The following is a 24,100-nucleotide window of genomic DNA, read 5'->3' on the forward strand; positions in this document are numbered from 1 at the left end:
CTCAAACATACCCTATACTCGAAAACTCTTTGCGCTAAGAGTATTAAGTGGGACAGTTTTCCATACCTTTTTGATTTAATGCTACAGAATCAGTTTAATTTTAAGAAAATTCCATTTTCTCTTTTGGCATAAAATGCTTTGTAAAAGCTCAGCACATTTCTTGGCTATCTTAATTGCTTATAACAATTCTCAGCCAACAGTCAAGTGCTTCTAAAAAATTAACAAAAACCCTACTACATGCTAATTCCCCATTTTTTTTATATTTCTAGTCAGTTCTCTCAATGTCAAGCGTTAGACAATGATAATATACATTGGCTTGAAGCCATCATCATCTTTTTAAGCTTATTGTGACTGCAAGACACTAGGTAGTATATCCCAAAGGAAAAGAGTGGGGAAAACATTGCTGAAAACTATCTGCTAACATCTATCCATGTAAAAAGCACTTGCACTTCCAAAAGCACATATTCACTTTACAGAACATTCAAAAGAGCAAAATTGTTAGCCTTAGTTCCTGTAGAAAACAAATTATTTATCTGTTCAACTGGCATGTAGCCAGATACAAAAATATATCCATGCCATATTTGAAAGCTAGTCTTGGTATATATGCATGTCCAATAATTTCTTGCATCAATAAAATTCTGGTTTACTCGATACATAGTCTGATCCTGAGCAGCTAGTGGGAGATTTCTTTTTAATTTGAGGGGGTGTGTGTGTTTGTAGGGTTTTTTAGTAAACTGTGGATTAAGGATAGGAGAATGGATGCTTACTGCAACTTGTTTTCAAGACTAGGCCCAAATTTGGTTACCTTTACTGCATGCCCAAACTTTTGTCCACAAATAAACATATGGAGCCTTTTACTTAAGCAGGGATTCCATCTGCTGAAATCCTGAATTCTTTTTCCCATCATTTCTAACATTTACCTCCCCTCCATTAGCAGTACAATCCCCCATAAATACATCTATGGGCAATTAATTCACATGTATAATCATATGTCACCGGTTGATTCTCTAGAGAAAACTTACTGTTTGATACTCTCTAGCTTGTCTCAAAAGGATATTTGACTTGGAAGTAAATTACTGGAGTTATTCTGACTTTTCATAGTTTGGGATATTCTTGCATTTTCCATTTTTCTCCCTTAAGCAGAATTATTATTGAACTTAAATAATACATCTAGAGGGGCTGTTTTTTTTTAACAGAGGAGAGCAGTTATAGTTTTTGCCACATACAACATGAGCGCATTTCGACTGAAAAATCAAAACGGGGTGGAAGTAGGAGTAGTAATGTTGCTATGTGGAATGGCTTGCCTGAAACAAAGATGCACAAGCCAGACAGAGCTCAGCTCAGTCTGCAGTCACCTGGTGAAGCACAGGGTGTACCTACTGCACCACAATACTTCCACACTGTTTTAAGGTGAGGTCTGCCTGCCCACCCAGCTCCTTCTTTACACAGTATCAGGCCAAACTAGGGAGTATGAAATGAGAACGACTGCACCAAACCTAACCTCTCCGCAAGGCATGTAGCCAGTTTGAATGCTAGGAAAGCCTGGACTAAAGCACAGGTTTGGCACCATCCTTCGGTTACTGTTTAAACACACTGGCGAGCCCAAAGGGCAATAAATTAAGTTTATTTACTTTCAGGTTTTTAATGAGCAAATTTTAAGTGCTCATTGTGATGGTTTTCTATGTCAACAATTTATTAGATGTTAAAGCCAAGAGGACCACCATATTGCCCAAGCTTCTGCCTAATAAAAAGCCACGTCTTTGATGGAAATCCAGTCCCTCACTAAGAATCCCACTCTGCATGAGTCCCTTCCCCCCCTCTGCTCCAAATCAGTTTCTTGGGATGCAGACTCATCCCACAAACTAAAGCATGCCTTATGCTACAAAAGCATGCTGCTCTGTTTCACTCTAGCCCAAAACTTTCTCTACAAAACCTTGGAGACTTTTCACACCTAGTAACAACACACAATTCCTCTGTTCTACTTGGAGCCCAAATTTTTGAGTTTTTACATTCCTCCTTGTGCACTGAAGTTCTTTCAGCATCAATCAATTCATGATACAAAGAATCTTTCCAGGAATAAGCAAAATCATGCAACATACATCATTGACTCCAGCAGCATATTCCCCAATAACAGGGAAATGATTGCCGAGTGACTCCCCCAGAGTCAATTACTAACAGCTCCAGAAATCGGTGTAATAAATAGGTTGTCCATAAGAGCACGAATTTGTAAAATGGATCTGTCTCAGGCTGTCTATTAGGGCTTTGAAAGCCCTTAGTTTTGGCATCTGTATTATCACACTTTGTAAATGTCTCTTTTCACAACCGACACGTTCTTTCTTTCTCTGCTGTACAGAAGTTCACTTGAACCAGAGCAGCCCCACCAGTGAATTCCCCAGCTATGGTGAAAACGGAAATGATACCAGTTTACTTGTTTCACCCCTTCTGGTGGCTGGAGTAGTGATTGGACTTGTGCTATTTCTATCCTGTGTTACAATCATTGTTGGCAGCCTGCGAAAGGATGGACGGTTAAGACGCCCACATCTGAGGAGAGATGCTGTTTATGGTAAGATAGCTGGTTTAGCAAGATAATGCTTAACTTTATTAATAATCTCGTGCTATGGGCAACAAAAAGCATCTGGCCACTGTGCAAGGGATAAAAAAAAAGTAAAATTTAAAAAATAGGGTAAGTAGGTCACAGGCAGCTTTGTAGTTTAATAGCATCTTTGTTCTGGCACTGAATTCACATAGTACAGGCTCCAAAGTTAATGGTTAACATAAATGTCATGGTTTAACCCCAGCCAGCAACTAAACACCATGCAGCCGCTCACTCACTCCCCCCCCACCCAGTGGGATGGGGGAGAAAATCGGGAAAAGAAGCAAAACCTGTGGGTTGAGATAAGAACGGTTTAATAGAACAGAAAAGAAGAAACTAATAATGATAATGATAACACTAATAAAATGACAACAGTAATAATAAAAGGATTGGAATGTACAAATGATGCGCAGTGCAATTGCTCACCACCCGCCGACCAACACCCAGCCAGTCCCCGAGTGGCGATTCCCCGCCCCCACTTCCCAGTTCCTATACTGGATGGGACGTCACATGGTATGGAATACACCGTTGGCCAGTTTGGGTCAGGTGCCCTGGCTGTGTCCTGTGCCAACTTCTTGTGCCCCTCCAGCTTTCTCGCTGGCTGGGCATGAGAAGCTGAAAAATCCTTGACTTTAGTCTAAACACTACTGAGCAACAACTGAAAACATCGGTGTTATCAACATTCTTTGCATACTGAACTCAAAACATAGCACTGTACCAGCTACTAGGAAGACAGTTAACTCTATCCCAGCTGAAACCAGGACAATAAACAAGGCCAATGCCAACGGCATTTCTTAAACAGCTTATTTTCCCTTGATATGGTATAAGATTACTTGCCCATCACTAGACTCCTGATAGTTTATTTTCATATCCCATTATAGCTTTGGTATAGCATATAATGTAATTTCTATCTGTTGGAAAGCCAGGAATGTTTTCACTTCTGCAGTGTGTGCACCAGCCTACAAAAATGACTGGACAATTACTTCTGACCACAAAAGTTAGTAACTGGATATAAACAGAACAACAGGGCATCAAAATGTCGTTACAACCATCATCATCGTTAATGATGTCATTGATGACATCAATGTCATTACTACTGTCATCATTCAAGAGACTGGTTTGCTATCAAAAAAGTGCCAATTCCTATCCCCTTACCCCCCCAACAAAACCCCCCATACTTTGAAAGGATTTGGGAATATGAAGGAGTTAATTGTAGCATTATATTTTTGGCCAGTTTTGGGTTTGCTGTCCAGAAGTTAAAAGCCACTTTGTCAAGAAAATGACAGAATCTGATTATTTCTATATTTAAGGAAAAAATAATTACAAAAAGTTACTTTGTAAGTCTTCAGCTAGTAAAAATTCAAATGATAAATGGATTAATTAATTGAGTGGAGCATCAACAATTATATCATCTATGGTTAGGCTCCTATATCTGCAGTTTGTTACGAGAGTACAGTTCTTTGCGTATTGTTGAGTTTTTTTCTTTATATAGAAAAGATAATAATAGTGAACCACATAAAAACACATTGGCTCAAATCTTGATTTCACTGTGGTAAATCAAGTATCCACTGAAGTCAATTGGACTTCATTTAATTATTTGGACCAGGAATTTTTGTGTCTAAAAGAAACACATTTCCTAGGATCAGTTTGTCCACCTGGAGCCAGGAATAATTATTTTGGGCTTTTCCAGAAACGTTTATACAGATAAGTGAATAACATCGATGTTTTGGGAATAAATTTTAGACTTCAAAAGAAGTGAAATGCAAACTCCCATGGTAACATACAGAGGGAAAAAGGAAAAAAAAAAATCCAGAAAACTAATGTCTACTATTATTGTAACATCTATTTTTCCTACTTTTCAGTAGCTAAATTTGGAATTAAATAGTTAAACCCAAATTGGAGTTACTGTTTTGCCCATGAACAGCAATATTTAGGCATGATAAAATACTGACCATTAAGATTTAATCACTACATTTAAATCTACTGCTATGTTAATTTAAAAACCCTGAAGCCAGGCAAAAACATAAATGACAATTTTCAAACTGCTTGTTAGAAATAATAATGCTAGAGAAATGGATAAAGAAAAGCATGGTGATTATTTTCAGAGAAATTCAAAAGAATAATCTTAAGCTAAATTGTGCCAGTCTACCAAAGTGAAAATTTTACATCAGCGCATGCTGTCCTAATATCTCGGCATGCTTCCACTGGCCAGCATGGGAGCAGCGGGAGTCACTGTGAAGTTGGCTTCCTTCACTTATCAAGCAAAAGGAAAGCACAGTGCATGATAGACTGGATTAGTGCTGGTAAATACATTGGCAGAGGTGAAAATTGCCAGAAGGAGGAACAGGCAGTTCAGGTGAGTCCTGCCCTTTTACCCTCTGCTGAGAGACACTGCTTCGATGTCACTTTAGAAGCTGGCCTTTCTCTCCAGGTACTATTTTAATGCATCGAGTGAAAAGGAGGGATCATTTTATTGTGGGGGGCAGGGAAGTGGAGATTGCTGCAGTTCCACAGCTTGGGACATTCTTAGGGAAATTTACCCTGGAATGTTGAGCATTAGCTAACGATCCTCTAAGACAGAAAATAGCAGTAACTTCTTGATATTTGTGGAGCTATGAAGCTCTTGTGTGAAAGCATTAAGAAAGCCCTGGAGCAGGCAGCAGGATGATTTTCTCTACTATTTTCCAGTTTTTCCCCTTTTTGTTAGTGTTTTTATTAAGAACAGCACTTTCTCAAGACACATACCTACAATCAAACACCTAAGCCGCCTTTTAAAAAGCTTCACAGAATTGGCAAGGTTTCAATGTATGCAGCTCCTTGGAACTTCAGCAGTCCTGCTAATGTTTGAAGCCGCATGCAGCAGAACCAACACTCCTTTTCAACCTTTGAGGCACAAGAAAGGCTTTAGACGCTTGCATCTTGTAGGGCAGCACTAAATATATAGTCCCTGTGCCATAGCCTGAAACACCACAGTTCATCTATAGATGATGTTAACTTTCTCTTGAAGGAATAGAAATGTCCTGTGAAACCTGATTGTTCCAGAATACCAGTAATTCCTCTGCCTCAGATAGGTTTTATTTTCTGATTTATGGCAGTGTTATAAACAGTGATATTGTCTCAGAGAATCCACCATGGAGGAAAAGAGCAGCAAGTATTAATTGCTTGTTTTCCAGCTCCAGACGGCTTCTCTTATGGTGGCTCTTTTGGAGAGCTGAGATCCACCTGCATGGAGGAGTTTCCCCCAGCTTTTGATTTTGGTTCCTATCTGGATACACTTTCTCAGGTCAACGTCATGTATCCCGATTCACCTCCACGGTAAGCACTTTTCTAAATTCTGAGTATTACAGTCCTGTACTTGCAAAGCCTGTTAAAGAAGAAAATAAAACTTCTAGACCTATACCCACTACAAAAATACAGGTCACACAAACTCTAAATACAGACAGGCTTTGTTTAGTTTAAGTTCAAGTTTTCTGTAGCAGAATATATCTTTACTAAATAAAGGCATGTGTACAGCCAATTCTCATTTACTAATATTCACATTAAAATTTATCATATTGATGGCATACTAATGAAACACACAAGTAAAATTACTTATGAATATCTTTCTTTGAAAGAAATTATTTTACAAGTCAAAGTTTCACTTCCGTGAGAAAAATACATACTTTTTTCAAGAACATTCAGGTTACATTTGTTACTGACCTTGAGACTGTTCAGATAAGAGTAAACGGAAAAAAATGAAAGGGGAAAAAAAATGAGAAAAAAAAAAAGTGCAAGAATCCTTTAAATCTTCCTGTATTTTTCAGCAAGTCTCACTTCTCAGCTTTCTTAACCATGGTATTCTATCAGAAAGCAGAACTGAAAAAACATATCTTTCTGACATACCTAGTAATTGTACTTAACCCTCCTAATTTAGGATAGGGAGAAAATTGTTTGGGGTTGTTCATCTTATATCAGTAATCTGTGAAGGAGGACAACTACCATTTTAGCTGTTTAACCCAAACCTGCTCTGGAGAGCCATAGTTGCCTGGATTGTAGTAGCATCTTTGGAGAAGAGCGTCCTTCAAATATCAGGCAGTTCTAATTGCCTGGGGAAGTAACATCGCTAGAAGAGGCTCTTTCCAAAGACAGTTATTCCAGAAATTATATAGCAGCTCCTTCCACATGTTTGCCTGCATTGACAGGATACAAGAGCAGCCATCACAAGTGACAAGAGTTGCACTTTAGGCCATCTATATCTCCTCTGTGTGCCTCATGCACCTTGTGGTTAATAAATGAAGGAGGAATTCAGTTACTCCCTCCAATGAACCAACAGAAATTGTTTGAAACAGAACATCACTTCAGGCTTTCTGTAGTGCTGTATCTTACAAACAGCAAATAATGGTTGAACAGTCATGCCCCCCCCGCCTTTTTTTTTCTTTTCTTCTTTTTAAGCAGACTCTGTTTTGAGGTAAACCAATAAGACCAGCCCTTTTCTGACTTCTTGTATACATATGCAATATAGAGCAAGTCAGCAGTATGAATGTACAATATATAGATCTTTGCTTTTTCTATTCTATGCATGTTCTACAAGCAACCCTTTATGTATTACAAAGTCATACTATATAATAAATAGGCTTTTAGAGATGGTGTAAATATTTTAGCAGAAAGCTCACAATGTGAAAAATTATTCCGAGCCGGGCATCTAAATTTGTAGAACTTCATATAAATCCACTTAAAAATTTAGACTGGTTTTTGGACCCACACTGAGTCTACTAATAAAAGCCAGCCAGCTGACACCCAAGCAACAGCTTGAGTGGGCAGTTGGCCAGATTTCTGAGAACAAGCTCAGACTCCTGTGAACAAGCTGAGAACATATTTCTTTAGCAGGCAGGTCTCCTAAGATTATACCAAAGGTTGCTTCCATTTCCAGTTTGAAACAGGCCCAAAGAAGGATTTTCCACCTCTATGGAGTTCTCTGGAAAGAGATACGTGAGTGATACAGGATAGCACTAGATGATCTGGGCTTTCTGTAAATTCTCTAGCTGCTTCTGTAATAAGCCTGGCACAAGTTAACTATCTTGTGTCCTACCTTGTTCTAAGAAACTGTTCTGGGACATCAGTACTAGGATCAGAGCAACATAAAGGTGTCCAACCATTGCCTCCTCAAGATGCCCTTCTGGGCAGAGTGGACTGTGTCCCTGAGAGGCCCAAGATCTGACTCTGCATACACAAGGAAACACTGCTCATGCCATTAATTGCAGATCTGCATCACAGGTCAAAAGTAAAGATTATTGTTAATGGTTTTGCTGTTTTCTCACTGCTGCCATAGTTAAATATTTTAGAAAAAGTAGTTTTGGCAAATCCACTAACCACTTTCTTACATTAGATTTTACGTTAGGTTTAGAGAAACACCATGCACTGAGTTTTGTCATTAGCCTGCCATAGTTGCAGGGTGGTTACAGAGAAGCCATTTGGTCAATTTGTCTTGACAGCCCAAAACATACAGTGCTCCTATCCATAAACATCCCTTTAGGATAATTAATGGCTTTCTAATTCATCTCAGATCTGTGTTAGCATCTGTCAGATTGATTTTACATGAGTTGTAGAAGGGAAATATAAAAACAAAATACAGTGGGTATGAACTTAGCAGTTTCAAGATATTAGGGATTTGTATTTTAGAGCCTATTTCTAACATGTACAGATACTTGTAGTAGTGCTGGAAGTTACGTTAATGTTTCATAGTCTGTGTTACAAGAGGTAGCAAAGTATTTGTTTCTAAGAAACTTCAGACATCTGAGAAAGATGATCCACATGATCTGGCAACAATTCTAAACCACAGAATTCTTCTCCTCCCAAATTAGGAAACTTGAACAAATTCAACCAGGACAAAATATAAGAACAATCTCCCTGCCACAGCTTAACTTTCATCATAGTAAATATGACTTTGAAAGAAATATTGGAAAGCCTGTAAATCCAGTATTTGCCAATTTGTTCAACATTGACTGTGATGGTATAAACAAAATCATCTAATTGAATTTTTAGTATCTTTCAACTTTTAAGAAGAATCAAAGAAAAAAAAATCAAGAGTATTATGTGGAATTATATGGCAGGCAGCAGACCTTTAATCAGAAAAGTCTTCTGGAGTTTGATCAAGATGGCTGTAGTTGACATTTTACACATCCCAAACACATGCTGTTAACACTATGTGGATAATACCTTTATAGATAGAAATCACAAGCTCGTGCTCATGTTCACTGTGCCAAGAGTTCATTGTAATACATGCACCTATAGTGAGCTTTCCTAATTATCTTTTTATATATACGTAATAAGAAAGCTGTTTAAAAATAATTTGAGCTTACATGTTTTAAATGGCTTGAAGTACAGTATGAATCAAGGGCCAAGTAAATTAAAAATTATTGCATTTTCTTGATGACAATCTCTAAAATCCTAACAATGAGGAGATTTGAGATTCCCTGCATGAAAGGAATTTCATCAACTTTTCACCTTTCGGCCAGAGGAAATGCATTTCTCCCCACTCCACTAAGTGCTTTTTCACTCCTTAGTGATTGGATATTAATGGTATGTACAGAGCTTTGGGCAACCAAGGTTATCACCTTTTTCATCCGTGACTCATGACTGCCTAATACAGAACATCACTGAGGAATGACTCTTGAGCGAGATGGAGGGATTTAGCTTCAGGAATAGTTTTAATGGAAGCCACAAAAGTCCTCTCTGTATTTCAGATTGAAATGTGTCCTGCAGGGCACACTACGATAAAAACCAGTTAGTCACCCATTATCCTAGTATTCACATTAGAACAGATTGGGGGTTTTTTTGCTCATTTGTTTTAAGTATGCTCACTCCACCTCATCTGGTCATCTTGCCTAATCTATATAGGATCAATTCTAGGGAAAATTGTCTTGTTTAGGCCTGATCAATTTCAGTACTCTTAATATCTATGTTCAGTCTGCATTGTTTAAACAGACAAATCCATTTTAAAATTACTTTAAAGTGGCAAAAGGAAATGCTTATGTCTTAAAGAAAGACCCTAATTTACCTCTAAATACGAAAACGAAAAAAACCCAAACTACTTAAGGTACTTTCTTTTCTAAGACATTCTTTTCCATCCCTCACTTCTGAGGAAGCAAGTTAGCCGTATCAGAGGGAAGAAGGCTTGAGCTTCCTAGATTTTCTTGAAAGACAGCATTAGGCTTGCAGGAAACTAACATAAAAACTTGCTATGTTGTGCTGTATTCCTTTGCCAAGGCCACTTTTCCTGCAAGCATGCATGGTAAGTAGCTTTTGGCACATTATAATGACAGTTGGCAAAGCATGAGATGGACTTTTGTGGTTAAGTTCAGATCTCACTTCAATACCCTCACTGAGATTTTCAGTCAGTAAAGTAAAAAACACCATTGGAAATATGACAGTTTTAAATCCACCGGAAATCATGACATGAGATAAAACTCTCAATTCTTTCAACTCCGAATTCTGAGCAACTAGACCCTCAAAAGCCCCTCCCTTCAAATCCTAGTGCTTTCCTAATTAGTATTAGGTATAGAAACAAGTTAATTGCTTTTTGATTAGTTAGTTGTTTTCTGCTGTGAAGGGATTTTTACATGACACCCACATTTCACAGCCCATCCAGTAAGCACAGGGAGATTGCCTTAGTGCCCAACATTAAACCAGCCCTTGAGAGGTCAGGGTCTGCAAGTAAGCTCCCAACAAGTGTATCTAGACTAGTATTTCAGATGTCTCTGGTATATCTCTAAACAGAGCCCTGCCCTGGTGAGGTTCTCACCTGATGTCAATGCCACCACACCAGTGGCAGCACCATCAAGTTATATCTGCTGTATGGATAGGTTTTCCCCCAAGCTGCCTTCATCTTGCTATTTTCTACCAACAGATCATCCTTCAGGAAGCCATTTCAGTCAGAGGATCTTCTGCAGTTACCCAGTCCTACCCCTGCTGCTGCCAGTAATCACTTTTAACAGAAACTTACCTATTCTATAACAGAGTTTGCAAAGATCTTTTGTGCTGATTATACTCATTTCAGAATACCTAAGGACAGACCTAATTCCTAATTATTATGGCAACCTTCTTATTTCTAGCTTAAATTTGTTTACAGCCATTTTATGATAGTTTCTTTTTGTGGCAATTCCATTCCTCTTAAATAACCATGCCTTTCTCATTACTTGCTGCTTGTATTTGTAGTCAAAAATCTTCTCACACCTCAGCCTGCATGTTGGGAGGCTAAGGCACAAAGTTCTCTTCACTTTCTGTCATCATATCTGTTGCGATGCTGTATCGTCTGACCAGCCTTTATCTACACCTGTCCCAGTTTCACTCTAGAAGTGCTAACTATTGCTGCATATAAAAAAAACCCACCCTGCAGCACTGAAAGCAGAAAAACCTGATGAAAGAGAGGCACCAGGCATTTCTAAGCAGAAATTTATTGTGCCATGTGAAACGATCACAACTTAAAGCTGTTAAGTCATTGATAACAGTACTGAAACAAAGAAATATTTTTCTGTAATTTCCCAGTAGTTAGACTGGGAAGTGAGGGATGGAAAAGAATGTCTTAGAAAAGAAAGTACCTTAAGTAGTTTGGGGTTTTTTTGTTTTCATATTTAGAGGTAAATTAGGGTCTTTCTTTAAGACATAAGTTGCATATTGCAGCTAGTATTTCCTTCACCTGCTCAGAATTCATTCCTAGAATAATTAAAGCAAAGCCCTTTCTAGGAATGTGATCCTAAAACATGTCACATGGCAAAATTCCTCAAATATTAGCAGGTCCTAAGCATTCCTGCTGACATGCAAAAGTTGGTATTGTTGTTTAGAACCCTGTTTGTGGATTAACTCCATGGCTTGGGAGGCTACAAGAGATTATTTTGAAATAAGTTTGTCTTAACTGATTATTATTACTCAACCAGTGCCCACGGCTTCACTGTCATTTACTGTATAATGGTTACAGAAACCCAGAGACTAAACGCTGCTTATGATCAAGTGGTTCTTACTATGTATAAAATTAATGCCAGGCTGAAATGTATCGTAAAATCTTCATCATAGAATGACTTGGGTTTTTTAAAACATTTATTTTAATTGTTTAAAGCTGCACAATTATATTGAAACTGTATTATATCAGTTTCAAATGCTATCTGGTATATGTTCTCATGAAAACACCGTTTACATTTAATTTCATTTTTCATCTGGAGTATTTATTCATCAGAGTCAAAACTTCCTCAAGATTCTTTTGACACATAGTGCAGAATAAAGATCCAGCCTTTTAGTGCTTATTAACACAAATAGTCCTAGTGTAGTTGTGAGGGAATGGGAAATTCCAGAAATAACTATGAACAGAAAAAAGGCCGGGAAAAAAAAAAGTAATTCCAGGTTTCCTGTCTCTTCAAGGGTTAAGTTACTTAAGCCTTAGATATTTCCTTGAACAAGACCTTGGGTTACATTTTTTACTATTTAAAAACATTGAAATAGAAGATAACAGTGTTATTTGTTCATGGTTACCTACTCCAAGATCAGGCAGGCATCTTGGAGGTCCATGTACCACACCTCTGGGAGCTTTAAAGTCAATTACGTTAGGAGATCAGCATCACTCTACAGCTAATAAAAAGAAAGAGGTTCCTCCAGAGTACCTTACCTTAAGAGGAGTCTCCCCCTTGTTTAAATAGCCACTTTTCAAACATATGTGACAAAACATTCCCAGAAGATAGTCCAGTGATTTTATAGAGCATTGGATCATTCCTTCAGGGCTCTGTCTTGGCTGACACTGCGGGCTGTTATCTCTAGGTGTTGTATGTTTCTTACTTACCCCCTCATCCACTGTAATTTGGGATCAGTCATAGTAAAAAATTCTCATGTAATATTATCCAGGCCCCGAGACAGATGGATGTTGATTTCATACTAACAATATAATTAGGAGGACTGAAACTGCATATGAGGAGGTGCCACTTAACTTGCACTATCATTCTTCTAATTACTAGGCCCCAACAGTTCAGGGTGTTTCTTTTTTAATAAAGAAATACGTTTTGGCTCTTCATTCTAAGTCACTGTTCAAGAATTAAACTAAGTGAATGACTGAGACAAGCCGTAATATGGAATGGATTGCTATTATATGAAAATATTAAACTAATGCTTAATAAGTCACTGACAACACATGCAAAAGAAAAGTCAAAATATCGTTAGTAAATGCACCTAGTATCTCAAATGGAAACCGTCAGTATCAAAAATAAACCTAGAAAAATATCCTGTCTCATGACATATGTCACTATAAAGGCAAGTCTGTCAAAAATGATACATTTCCTCATGGTAGTTATATATCACCAAAGAATATATGTATTCTAAGAAAAAACACCTCAAAGGAAACACTGACAGATTTCCAGGCTGCTGTCCTATAAACCCAGCTGTTAATAGATTGTGCCATCAGAGATAGCATCATCAGCTGAACTACTTACATGGTCATCAAACGCATCATTATTTTTTTCCTTTAATCCTCCTTTTGGAGAGTTACAGTATATTTGTTCTAATTTCAGCTTTTCTTTATTAGGTAACAACATCATATAAACAACCTTTGTGTTGTTTTCATCGTAGCTTAAACCTATCAGCACATGTATTTTGCAGATTTAGTGATTCTGTTTACCATTATTAAAAGAAGACAGTAGGTCATCAGCAAAATGGAAACTATGCAACAGAAGCAACTTTAGCAGAGTCATAACATATAACAAATGAACAAAGTAAACAAAAAGACATCTATTTCACAATGAATTCTTCATTCCCCAGATTTGCCTTTTTTTCACTAGCTATTGTTTGCATCTTAAAAAATTCTGTTAGTAGAACCTTCTTCTTTCCCAGAGAGCAGGTCATAATTTATGAATGACAGGTAGTTAAGTAAGATCTTTTGGGTTTCCTTAGCAACAAACCTATCCTAATACTTACTGCAATGAGACCTGACAAATTCATGAAGTTATTTCCCCCTCCAACATTCTGAGTCAACAAGGTCAGCTTCAAGAGCTGCTGTATTTTTTAAGCAACATTCTTCTCTTTGCAGATCACATCTACATGCAGTAAAATGATGTTAACAGACATCAGCCCTCCTTGCCTTTCCTAGTATAATTATCCCTTAAAAACTCAATAATGTAGTCTACAATGACAACGAAGTTATTCTGACAAGAAAGAAGGCCAAAAAAAAATGCAAACAGCAGCACATTTCATGGTCAGTAACCCCTTCCTTCTCATGACTGCCTGTAAGATACACTGAACCTTAAGATAATATTATTTAAAATGCACCACAAGTACTGCAACCGAGGATTCTTTTCAGGGCTGAAAGAGATGCGTGATATTAATGAGATGCAGTGTAATGAGTTCCTGTGTCCTTTATTAAGTTATGGTAACATTTCAAAAGCATTTGCTTTCTTGTCTAGAAGGATTTTCCTGTGACTGCTGTACTGAACTTCAAGCATCAGCTACTTTTTACATGTACAATAACTTCACAGAACTGAATCTCTCAGATAAAACATAACTATCATTGTATTTTTTGCAAGAGACTAGCAAGTATTTTTGTTTCTCCACTTACGTCATGCAAGCTCCATGCTCTTGCATTTTCAGTTGCAAAATATATATATACACACATATACACATATATATGTAGGTGTCATTCCCTTAGCAGTTACTGAGGTTGCACTTTTATGATATGGCTAAGAAGTTCAGCGTGTGAGCTGTGGTCTAAGACCTACACCACTTCCTCCATCTCTTACACTTCTATTTCCCTTGTGTTGCATCGATGGCCATCTGACTATGCTGTGAGTTTCCAATTTAGGTAGCTAAATCAGTAGAAATCCGGCCCAGAAAAAACACACATACACACGCACAAAACCAACAAAAACCTCCAAACAGCCACACACACACAAAAACCCCATGCACCCAAGCTTTTTGCCTATTTAGCTCCAGATTGGGGATCATGGTTTGGAGGAAGTAGTGCAAGGAACACAGTGGGAGTATGCAACAGGGCAGGGGACACTTCCTTTCAGTGACATGGACATTGGCTCATGTTGAAACCACCGCTTTCCACATCACTGAGCTTTCCAGCTGCCACCTTCTCAGATGAAATCAACAGCATTAGTTACCATACTTAAGTGACTTGCATGTAACACTATAATTTTAATATGAGGAATCATCATTACTGATTGTTATGGATGCACTGGTTCTTTTTAGTGGTAGCCATCATTACATAGTACCTCTTGGCCCCTCTGGTATCAAGGTCTCCATACTAGCTGAAGAGAAAGCAGCTCCTTCATTCTATTCTAGTTTGCGCTGTTTGCAAGTAAAAAAAAAGAAACCTAAAAGCTATGTCAAAGGTGCAGACCTCATACTGCAGGACAATTTAGCAGTACCACTTAATTCGTGATACAGGCCTCACTGCAGTAAAATGCAAGAGTCCATTCACCTCTTCTCCTCAAACATGAAGCTTTATTTTAAGACAACAGGAGGAATTTAGTCCAGTATCGCTCACATCAATACATGGTAATCAACTGCAAGCAATGATTGCTATTACAATTTTTTGTAAGTAATCCTTTCAATCTTTTGAGGAATGATTTTCCAACCACCAACATACATGGACAGTGGGTGCCTGTCAAACTGTGTATTACTTCTTGTAATACTTGCTTAGAATCCTCTAATAAAAAAAAAAGATCTGGTAAAGACTAGATGTATAAGTTTACATACTATGGTCTCTTTGAAGGAGAGATTGCAAAGTAGAATTCATGCTTATAGTGTTGATGATTCATTAGTTATACTACAGGAATACCTCTATAAAAGCACTCTGAAAACACAGCCAAATTACTGAGGCTGTTAAACAGAGGAGGGAAAAAAACCAAAAACAAACAAAAAAACCCCCACAAAACACTTGGAAGCTAGGGAAAAAAATACAAAGTTAAAGTTGCTTGTATGACATTAATTCATCTCCTTTCTATCCTCAACAGAAAATTATAGGAACCTTATCTGTAGCCTCCACTAACAGTATCATAGCAATAACTATTTGCAATGTCAGCATTACAAGCAAAGATACCACGCTTAGGAGAGAATATGGGAAACTGAGTATCATTATCATAAGTTGCTAATGAAATACAATAAGTTATTTTTTTAAAAAAAAAAAGCTATTTGAATGATTTTTAGTTGCCTCCTTAGCCACAACAATCTGTAGGTACAGTTGTAAAGGTGCCAAAAAGTTATTTAATTGAAAATCTGGCATGTGTTACTTATGGCCCTATTAGATTTTTAAAATGTGAACTTAATTGCCAAAAGTGAGGGGGGGAGATTACTTGCATTGGAGTTTGGACAATAAGAGAGAATTATTTTTTATCCATCATATATATGAAGAAAAAGTGCCCTAACACTAATATATTGATATTTGGAACTAAACACTAAAATGCCAGGTCTTGAATACCATAATTTTCTACCCATTTGTCTTGATGCTTAAAAGTCTCCTTCCCAAAAGATCACTTTACTATTTATCCCACCAAGCATTTTAGTTCTACAGAGCAGAGCTATGGTCCATGAAAGATACTAAATTAAATCCAAGGGAAAGAAATGTAGATGATCAGATAACAACAGTAAGTAGAATGTGCCCATTTCTCCTTTAGGTCAGTGGCAGATTTCCCTTGTGCTGGGCCTGGGCCCAGAATCAGGAGACAGAGAAGCTTCTTCTCTTTTGTGTCTCAGCAAAAGGATTCAAACTTTTCCACCTTGAAACTCACATTACTGTGAGCTTTTCAAAACTGAAACTCTTTTACTACAGTAACAGGAGCCAGTAGGTGCTCTTCATTAGCCTGATTAAGTCAGTCAAAATCTGTGGAAAGATTTTAAATAAATTCACTGGGCTTTGGGTCAGCAAAATGTAAATTAAGTAAAGATGCAGCTCATAGTAAGTAATCATGCAAAGAGGGGCTCCTCCTTTACTCTTGCTGAGTTCATGAAGAGGTGAGGACATCAGGTCCTCGATCTCTGACTGAGGTCTAAGATCTTTTAAAAGAATATCAGGTATGCTTGAAAGCTTCAGTGGGCTTAGTAGAGGCTGGACTGAAAGCTTTTTCCACATGCTATACAAAAACAATTCAACCTCCTACGTGTTGGAACTTGTTTCTGAAGTACCTAGCAGCCCTATTCAGGATCTTGAGAACAGCTATGTTTTTAAATACCATTCTTTCTTATGGGGAAATAAAAATTTTCTAGTCTGAATTTAAAACCATTGTCCTCATAAATATAAAAATAAGATAGAGGTAAAAATAAAACCACCTGTGAATATTTGAGTTATTTAGTAACCTAGTACTAAGATTTCACTTTCTTACCTTTCCCTTCCCCAAAACCCACTGCCATCACCCGGACTAGGAACAATACCATCAAAATCATCAGGAGCACTCTGAGGGAAAGGTACGAATGAGTGCAGCAGAACCAAGTATTTTTCTAAGGCAGGGCCTCCATGGGTGATTGCAGTAGATTTGAGCTCACTCTAACCAATGCAAGCTGCCCTGCTGCAAGCCACTTATAATCTACAAGTAGGGTTTATTAGCTTGGGTTTAGCCTGGCAGTAATGCAATTACAGGGGACAGAATGACTGCCTACAGTCTGCTGGGAAGACATACGCTAAATATCCTAAGTTTCAGGAAATATCCTAGATCTTAATAGCTCTGCAGTTAGCGTGGTTGAGGAAATGGGTTCTTAATTTGTCTGGCTCCAGCAGAATTGTTTTTCAGGTTAACTGAGCAGGCGAAGGTTTTTACAGGAAACATTCTCTCCTTCACAGCTGGATTTAAAATGATCCCAAAACAGCTAAACAAGGCAGCCACAAAGCAAGCAGGTACAACATTTAAGATCATGATGTTACAACTCTTCCTCACTTTTGCCTGTAGCCAGTGAACCAGGAAAACAGGACCTTCCTTCAGACTACTAGACCTGGGCTGGTTTGATAGCAAAAGTGAAGTCAGCTTTAGTTTGTGGACAAACAGATGATGCTAGGATCACTAGACAGTGGACCACCCAGATAACAGACCAGATTCACTAGTTCTGGTTCAGCCCCCCTTGGGGCCACAGTGAAATCTCTGCAGAGCCCTTAGGCTCAGAGGGCTGGGGATTGCCAGCGCAGCACGGTACAAATGCATGGAGCCTACTCATGTCCACTCTGTCCGTTCCCATCCCCTTCCTGCAACACAGAACATGGGAAAACACAAGCACAAAGACACGCTGGTCTATCCAGGCTCATTATTTACCCCTTCTGGGCCTCCCTAGGCTGTGCAGTCCAAGCTCCAATCTAAGGTGCCTGTCAGCATTCACAGTGGGACAGCAAGCACTGTGAGCACAGTAGTGGAGTGAGGAGGTAATAGTTTCCCCTGGCTCTAGCTTGGTGGCATGGACATAACTACGAAGCCTGGATAGATCGGAGCTGGCTTCTCACAGAAATCCCACAAATTGGTCTGTCTTGCATTCCTCCTTTTCGGGAGGAACATGACGGGGAGTCTGCCAAGTATCAGAATGACCAGCATGAATCTATCAAGATTATTCATCACAGCTCTGCACCTCAGCAAGAAATCCTGCTGCCTCTGCCAGCACAGATCTGCAACCCAGACACCAGACCGCATGTAACTGCTGGCTGAGCACCAGAGACCTGTGAGTCAGGAGGACAGCATTTGATGTGATACTCTAGACTCCATCTAAAGCTCTCTATAGCTTATTTTGTAACTGTAAAATGGCAACACCACTTCCTTTTTCCCCAGCTATTTTCTAACTTAGCTACTTACAAGCAGTTGAGAGCAGGAATGAACCCCCGCTGTGTTGCACCTATGGTGACTGGTGCAGGGTGCACAGCTTTGTGTGAGCCAGCAGTGTTACTCCTCCTGCTCCTGCGTAACCGGCTGTAAGGAGCTGGGCTTATCCCCAGGCACCTCAGGTGAACGGTACTGCCACATGGTGCTGCATGGTACTTTCATGCAGGAGGATGGGGTCTAAACTTTCACTGAGGCCCCTGGGATTGTCTTCAGGTATTTGGAAGCATGCTTTTAAGTGTTATGCTCTCGAGTGTCTCACATGGCAGGGTAAGCAAGTATGTAGGCTGAGGAACAAAACACCAGACGATCCTTTTCTTCTCACTTTACCTGCCCCTGTTACACTGAAAATACTGTACTGTGGCATTTTTCACAGGAATCTAATGAAATATTCTTTTTTTCTTTCAGCTACGATGAATGCGTGGGGCCAGGAGCAACACAAATATACATTCCCACAGATGATCCCCCCCCATATTCTTTTACGGACCCTTGTCAAAGAAATGAAATATCTATAAACTTTAGCCTGGAAGAGGAAGCAGCATCTGGAACTACAGGACAGGCTGCAAATTATGCAGTCAGGCTGCAGGACTTGCAGCAGCCTGTTTCATCCATCTCTTTGTCATCTCTCACTCTGGAGGCTGCTCCCCTGTACGAAACGGTGGTATGTGAGCAGAATGTCCCCATCCCACTTGTTCCAGTGGAAGTACTGAAAAATTCTTCCACTGATTATCAGACCCTTCTGAACCAAATCATGTGAATGAAAGTGGCTCCTTCAATTCTTCTGAAGAACTCAGACCAACAAAAACATTTAAATGGAAGAATAAAACCTCTGAAAGTTTTATCTATTTTATATCTTTAAACAGGGATGCAATGGGATTTTATTTTTTACTGTGAATTTTGAAAGTTTACCTAAACTTCCCTCTTTGTGCTTCAAAGTGTTCCATGACATCACACAGCATAAAAGAGCAGCAGTGACAAGCATTGCATCTGACCTTCTTGAAGCATTTCAAAACACATTGAAATCAGCCACTTTTAATGTAGATACATGTTATCAAGTCAAGCCTACTTGTTGATTTTATGATACTTCGCATGTTTTAGAGCAGAAGGAGAAGAAAAGCATTTTGTTGTCTTTGTAGGTATCACTTGTACATTTCATTCAGTGTCTTGGCAACAAAGCATTTTTAAATAATTCTTTGACTAACTATGTATTTCAGTAGACAGAGACAGAACACTGCCTGCAAAACATGACTGTCAGTACCACATAGGAGCAAAAGAAAAAGGAGAATAATATTTTGATAATCACATTTTTCCTTTGGAAAGCCTGGCCAGTACCAGGCTTACCTGATCATTGCAAAGCCTGCTGTAAGTCTTCCTCAAAAGAAACCAGTGGCAAGTGATGGAGAGGTGGCAGTGGATTCCCAAAGACCAATTGGCTTTACCTACGGAAGCTGTACTACAGCTGTGTGCAGGCCTGGGAGCTGCAAGGCCTTTGCGGGGACTTACTATAGCCAAGGGAAGGGCAGTGTCTGGAATCCCAGAAGATGCTTCATGCCAATTCCCACGCATGACTGCATTTTGAGACACTAACTGGTCTCCTTCAGTAAGGAGCCTGTAGTGTTACAAAGGACCTTGACCTCTAGTAACTGCACTAGTGTGATGTAAATAACAGATGCTGGACTTGGCATGCGCAGTAACAGAGAACCTCACTTTGTGCAGAAACCTCTTACTAGGCACGATCCGTTTCGCTGAAATTGTGCTACCCACAAATCTAGCCTTTGTTCATAGACCTGGATTTCTCACACATTCATATGATAAATGTATACAAGTTGGAGATGCATACAGGAACAGCAGAGGTAAACTGCAGACGTGAGAGTTTAATCTTGCATGGTATAGAAGCACCCTATCTCCACCCAAGGACTAAACTACATCTTCCACCAGTACTAGTTAGCAGAGTTATCAGAGGCTCATCTCCACTAAATCTCTTAGAAGTAGTCTCACTGAAAAAAAAAAAAAAAATCTCTTTACACTGATAAAATGAACTTCAGTTTACTACCCCCACTGAAAGATATGTAAAAATTACTATAGTAAATATATAACTGTGTTTAAAAGGAAGCATCATCCAAATTATTAAAATTGCACTTAGATTTTCTGTAAATACTAAATAATTTTCAACTGTAATCATCACTCAACACTCCAAAGATTGACACAATTATAATTAATACTTAGATGGGAAGTAATTATATGGTTCTTACTGCTGTATAAATTATACCATTACTGGGTCATATGCACATGATGAGATAAGGTAAATATGCATTTTTTGCTACGTAGATGAGAGTAAATATGTATTTTGCTAAAATAACAGAATTCGTTTGCAGTTTGGCAAGATTTTCAATATTCTTAGTATACTATACCCAAAACAACAAAAATTCACAATTTTGCATTGCAAAAGTGCTGGCAGGCATTGCCAGAATGTAGGCTATATTTCACATTTGTATTTTTAACAGACAGAACTATCCCTCTGTATAAAGTACTAGCGTAAACAGTTTTGTGGTATGCAAAGTATCCTGCAATAAGAGAGACAAAACTCTACATCATCTATTAGCAGCCAGAAATTAAAACCCATATAGAAATGTACCAGTCAGTTTTATTGGCAGGAAAAATAAAAAGTGAAGGAAAGCACAGAGGTTTATTTATGCAGAATAGGACATGCTTTCATAGCTGTGTCTTCCTGCAGCTCTTGGACACCTGCCTAGAACAGGGTAAGGCACTGGGACCAGACCCTGCTTACTTCAGGCTGCTATTGGGGAGGTGGAGGGAGAAATCTAATAAATATTAGAAGGCAAATGTGATTTTTTTTTTTTTTCCCCTGAAAGTGAATCTCTCTTTTACCTGTAATATAGCAAACCTGAAGGTTCTTCTGAAGACAAGCACAGAGGGCTTTTCACATCTGGCAGGCAAGCCTCTACTCTGTTACAGATGCTTGCAGTTTCTGTGCATTTTGGGAAATCCTTTCAACCTGCTTGGCTTTTAACCTGACAAGGATTTCATGCCCTTCTACTAACTTTCTATCTGTGGTATAAAAAATAAACTAATTTTAATAGGCCTCTGATGAAAATGGGAGATTTGTATTTTACCTAATGATAGAAATGCATTACTAAGATTATAGAAAACTAATCAAAGTCTTTCTTCATTTGATAACAGTTACGCATCCTTAGCATTGCAACCTGAATTTTATGTAGCAGCATTACTTACAAATAGCTGTCTACTCCCTCTTGTGGTATACCACTTTATGAAGTCAAGTCATCTAGTTATCACGCGACACAGAGTTCACAATAAGGGACTCATCCATCAAAATAATCCCAGCTTCTTTGTCACACAGATATGGAAGCCAACCAAAACATACACTTCCATACTATAGCATTTTTCTAAGTCACAACTAAATGCATAGGTTATGTCATCCATTATCAGGAAATAATCTTTAAAAAACAAACTGTGAATTAAAAGTAGAATATGCTACCGTGGCTTAGAATTTTCTACTCTTGTTAATCTTTTTAACTAGGTGATGGCCAACAAAGTTGTGGAAACAAAGCTTATGAATCCAACCCATATACCTCTGCAAACAGACAATACTAGAAAGAAAAGTTTATAGCTCTAAAGCTGCTCTAACAGCTTCTGCTGCGACTACTGGAACAGTGTTGACATTTCTTGTAATGATGCATAAGAACATGTTTTCATTTCTTGGAGAATATTTAAGATCATGGATAAATCTCAGCAAAGTTGACAGAGTGTGTCCTGATGCTCCTCTTAAGAAATACATATCCCCCTATCAGATTTTATCCTAAACTCTCACATAATTTTAATGCCAGTCCTAAAACAGGCTTAACACAGGCCTTTCATTTATTACGTGGGTAATATGAGAAAGAAAATTGTTTGGACATGCTGTTTCTTGCTATGTGATAACAATACTGTATTTCTGTAGTCATATCTTTGCTTCAATTTTTAGTACACTGATCTTTACACCAAACTTTTAGTAAAGAACATACATGTATTCTATACAGCTTCTGTGCTTTTTATTGCGTCAAGTATCACTTTGGAACTACGCACTGCCTTTAGCCTCCTGTTAATCAGGCAACTAAGCAACTGTTGACTAAGCAACATCGTGCTTCAGCCACTTAAATTTGGACTTTACATTTGTCAGAGATCACAGGAATAAGCAGCCATCAGAGCAGTCAGGTCTCTCCTGCTCAGGGGGATGAGTCAGTGCATGCCCAGCCAGGATCAGCCCAGCTCAGCAACAGCAGGAAGGGAAGAGTCTGCAATACTGCTGCAGTGGAAATTGTTACCTTGAAATACTTTCAGGCATTTCAAGAAGCATCCGAAACCCTCAAAAACACATTCATAGGTACCTCTGAAAATTACGAAGGTCAGGAGACTGGAAAATGGCAACATACTGCCACGAAAAAAGAGGAAAAGCCAGGAAGTAACAGGCCAATCTTGCCAGAAATATTCAGAGAATTTTTTAGCACAGCAAGGTGAGTACCACTGTATTTCCTGAATGGAAACCACATCAAACTGATCTAAGTGGTCATGCTACAGTCTGACAAATCATTCCCCTCCTTAAACTAGAGAAATACTATCTACATAAAATTACAACCACAGACTTCTGTAAATTAAAATAATAATCATCATACAAGAGAGTATTTATCAATTGCTCTGTGTTAGTTTGAATGGATGCATCCAGTGGGATCATCCATGTCCTAATGAAAACACTGCGTTTTGCTGGATTTCAGAGCTTTGAGAGAGAACGGACCTGTTAAAATCAGCAAATTACATGAAACTAGGAAAGGTAGGAATATGTAGGAGAGCAGGACTGGAATTTGACAAGACAGAGAAACAGCCTGGAAAGAACAAGATGCAATCCAGTGAACACAAATACAATTCCTGCACTTCAGAAATGTAGGCTCAAATTCACAAACGCACAACACAGAGTGACCTGTTAGACTGCAGGAGAATGTCTGAGAATTAGACTGAGACAAATATGGGCTAACTATGAGCCAATAATGTCATACTACTAGGAAAAAAGAAAAATTAACAACAGCCTGGGAATATGAACAGCACTATTATTCTTAAAACGCTCAAAATATCTCTCCACTCACTACTGCTCTGTTAGGAAACTGAGTCCAGGCTGAGGCTCTACAAGTCAAGGAGACTGACAAGCCTGACAGCTTAGAGGAAAGGAACAAGAAAGTTGAAAGACCTAGTTATTATTTTTCTTGGTTTTGCAGGACAGAGAACAGAAAGCTGTTCTCCATTTTCATACAGAAATGAGATACTAGAATTGAGGGGAAATGGAGAATTAGCATTTCATACATTGTAGAGAGAGAAAGATTCCACATGTTACCGGGAACGGAAAGGCCAAGTTTCAGCCCTCTCCTTCTAGTGGAGCTTTCCATATCCTCTCTTTATCACTGTCTGACAGTGTCTGATGCTGCTTCACAGCCTGGGAATTGGCAGTTGTACATTTGTCACATAATATTAGCAGCTCTCCAAACCCTAGATGTTCTGCCAATACCCTCTGGGAAAAGAGGATTCTCTTAGCCCAGACCACATTAGTGACCCACTGAGAACTACGTGATTTCTAACACCATACTGTTGTCACAGCAAAAAGTTTTCAGTGAAAATACTCATCACCACAATTACA

At 38.6% G+C, this 24,100-nt stretch overlaps 2 protein-coding genes across 2 annotated transcripts in view; both read left to right on the forward strand.

Annotated features, from left to right (window-relative positions):
• Nucleotides 1-22,454, forward strand: part of BEAN1 (brain expressed associated with NEDD4 1) — a 65,215-nt gene extending 42,761 nt beyond the window's left edge. Inside the window, exons 4-6 of the mRNA XM_052797663.1 lie at nucleotides 2,354-2,563; nucleotides 5,767-5,908; nucleotides 18,808-22,454. Coding sequence (XP_052653623.1) covers nucleotides 2,354-2,563; nucleotides 5,767-5,908; nucleotides 18,808-19,156 — 701 coding nt within the window. The 3' untranslated portion in view covers nucleotides 19,157-22,454. The remainder of the gene's footprint in view (nucleotides 1-2,353; nucleotides 2,564-5,766; nucleotides 5,909-18,807) is intronic.
• Nucleotides 1-24,100, forward strand: part of CKLF (chemokine like factor) — a 100,077-nt gene that overhangs the window by 42,887 nt on the left and 33,090 nt on the right. The gene's annotated exons all lie outside the window — the stretch shown is intronic.

The sequence above is a fragment of the Harpia harpyja genome, chromosome 9 (genome assembly GCF_026419915.1).
Source record: "Harpia harpyja isolate bHarHar1 chromosome 9, bHarHar1 primary haplotype, whole genome shotgun sequence".
Lineage (NCBI taxonomy): Eukaryota > Metazoa > Chordata > Aves > Accipitriformes > Accipitridae > Harpia > Harpia harpyja.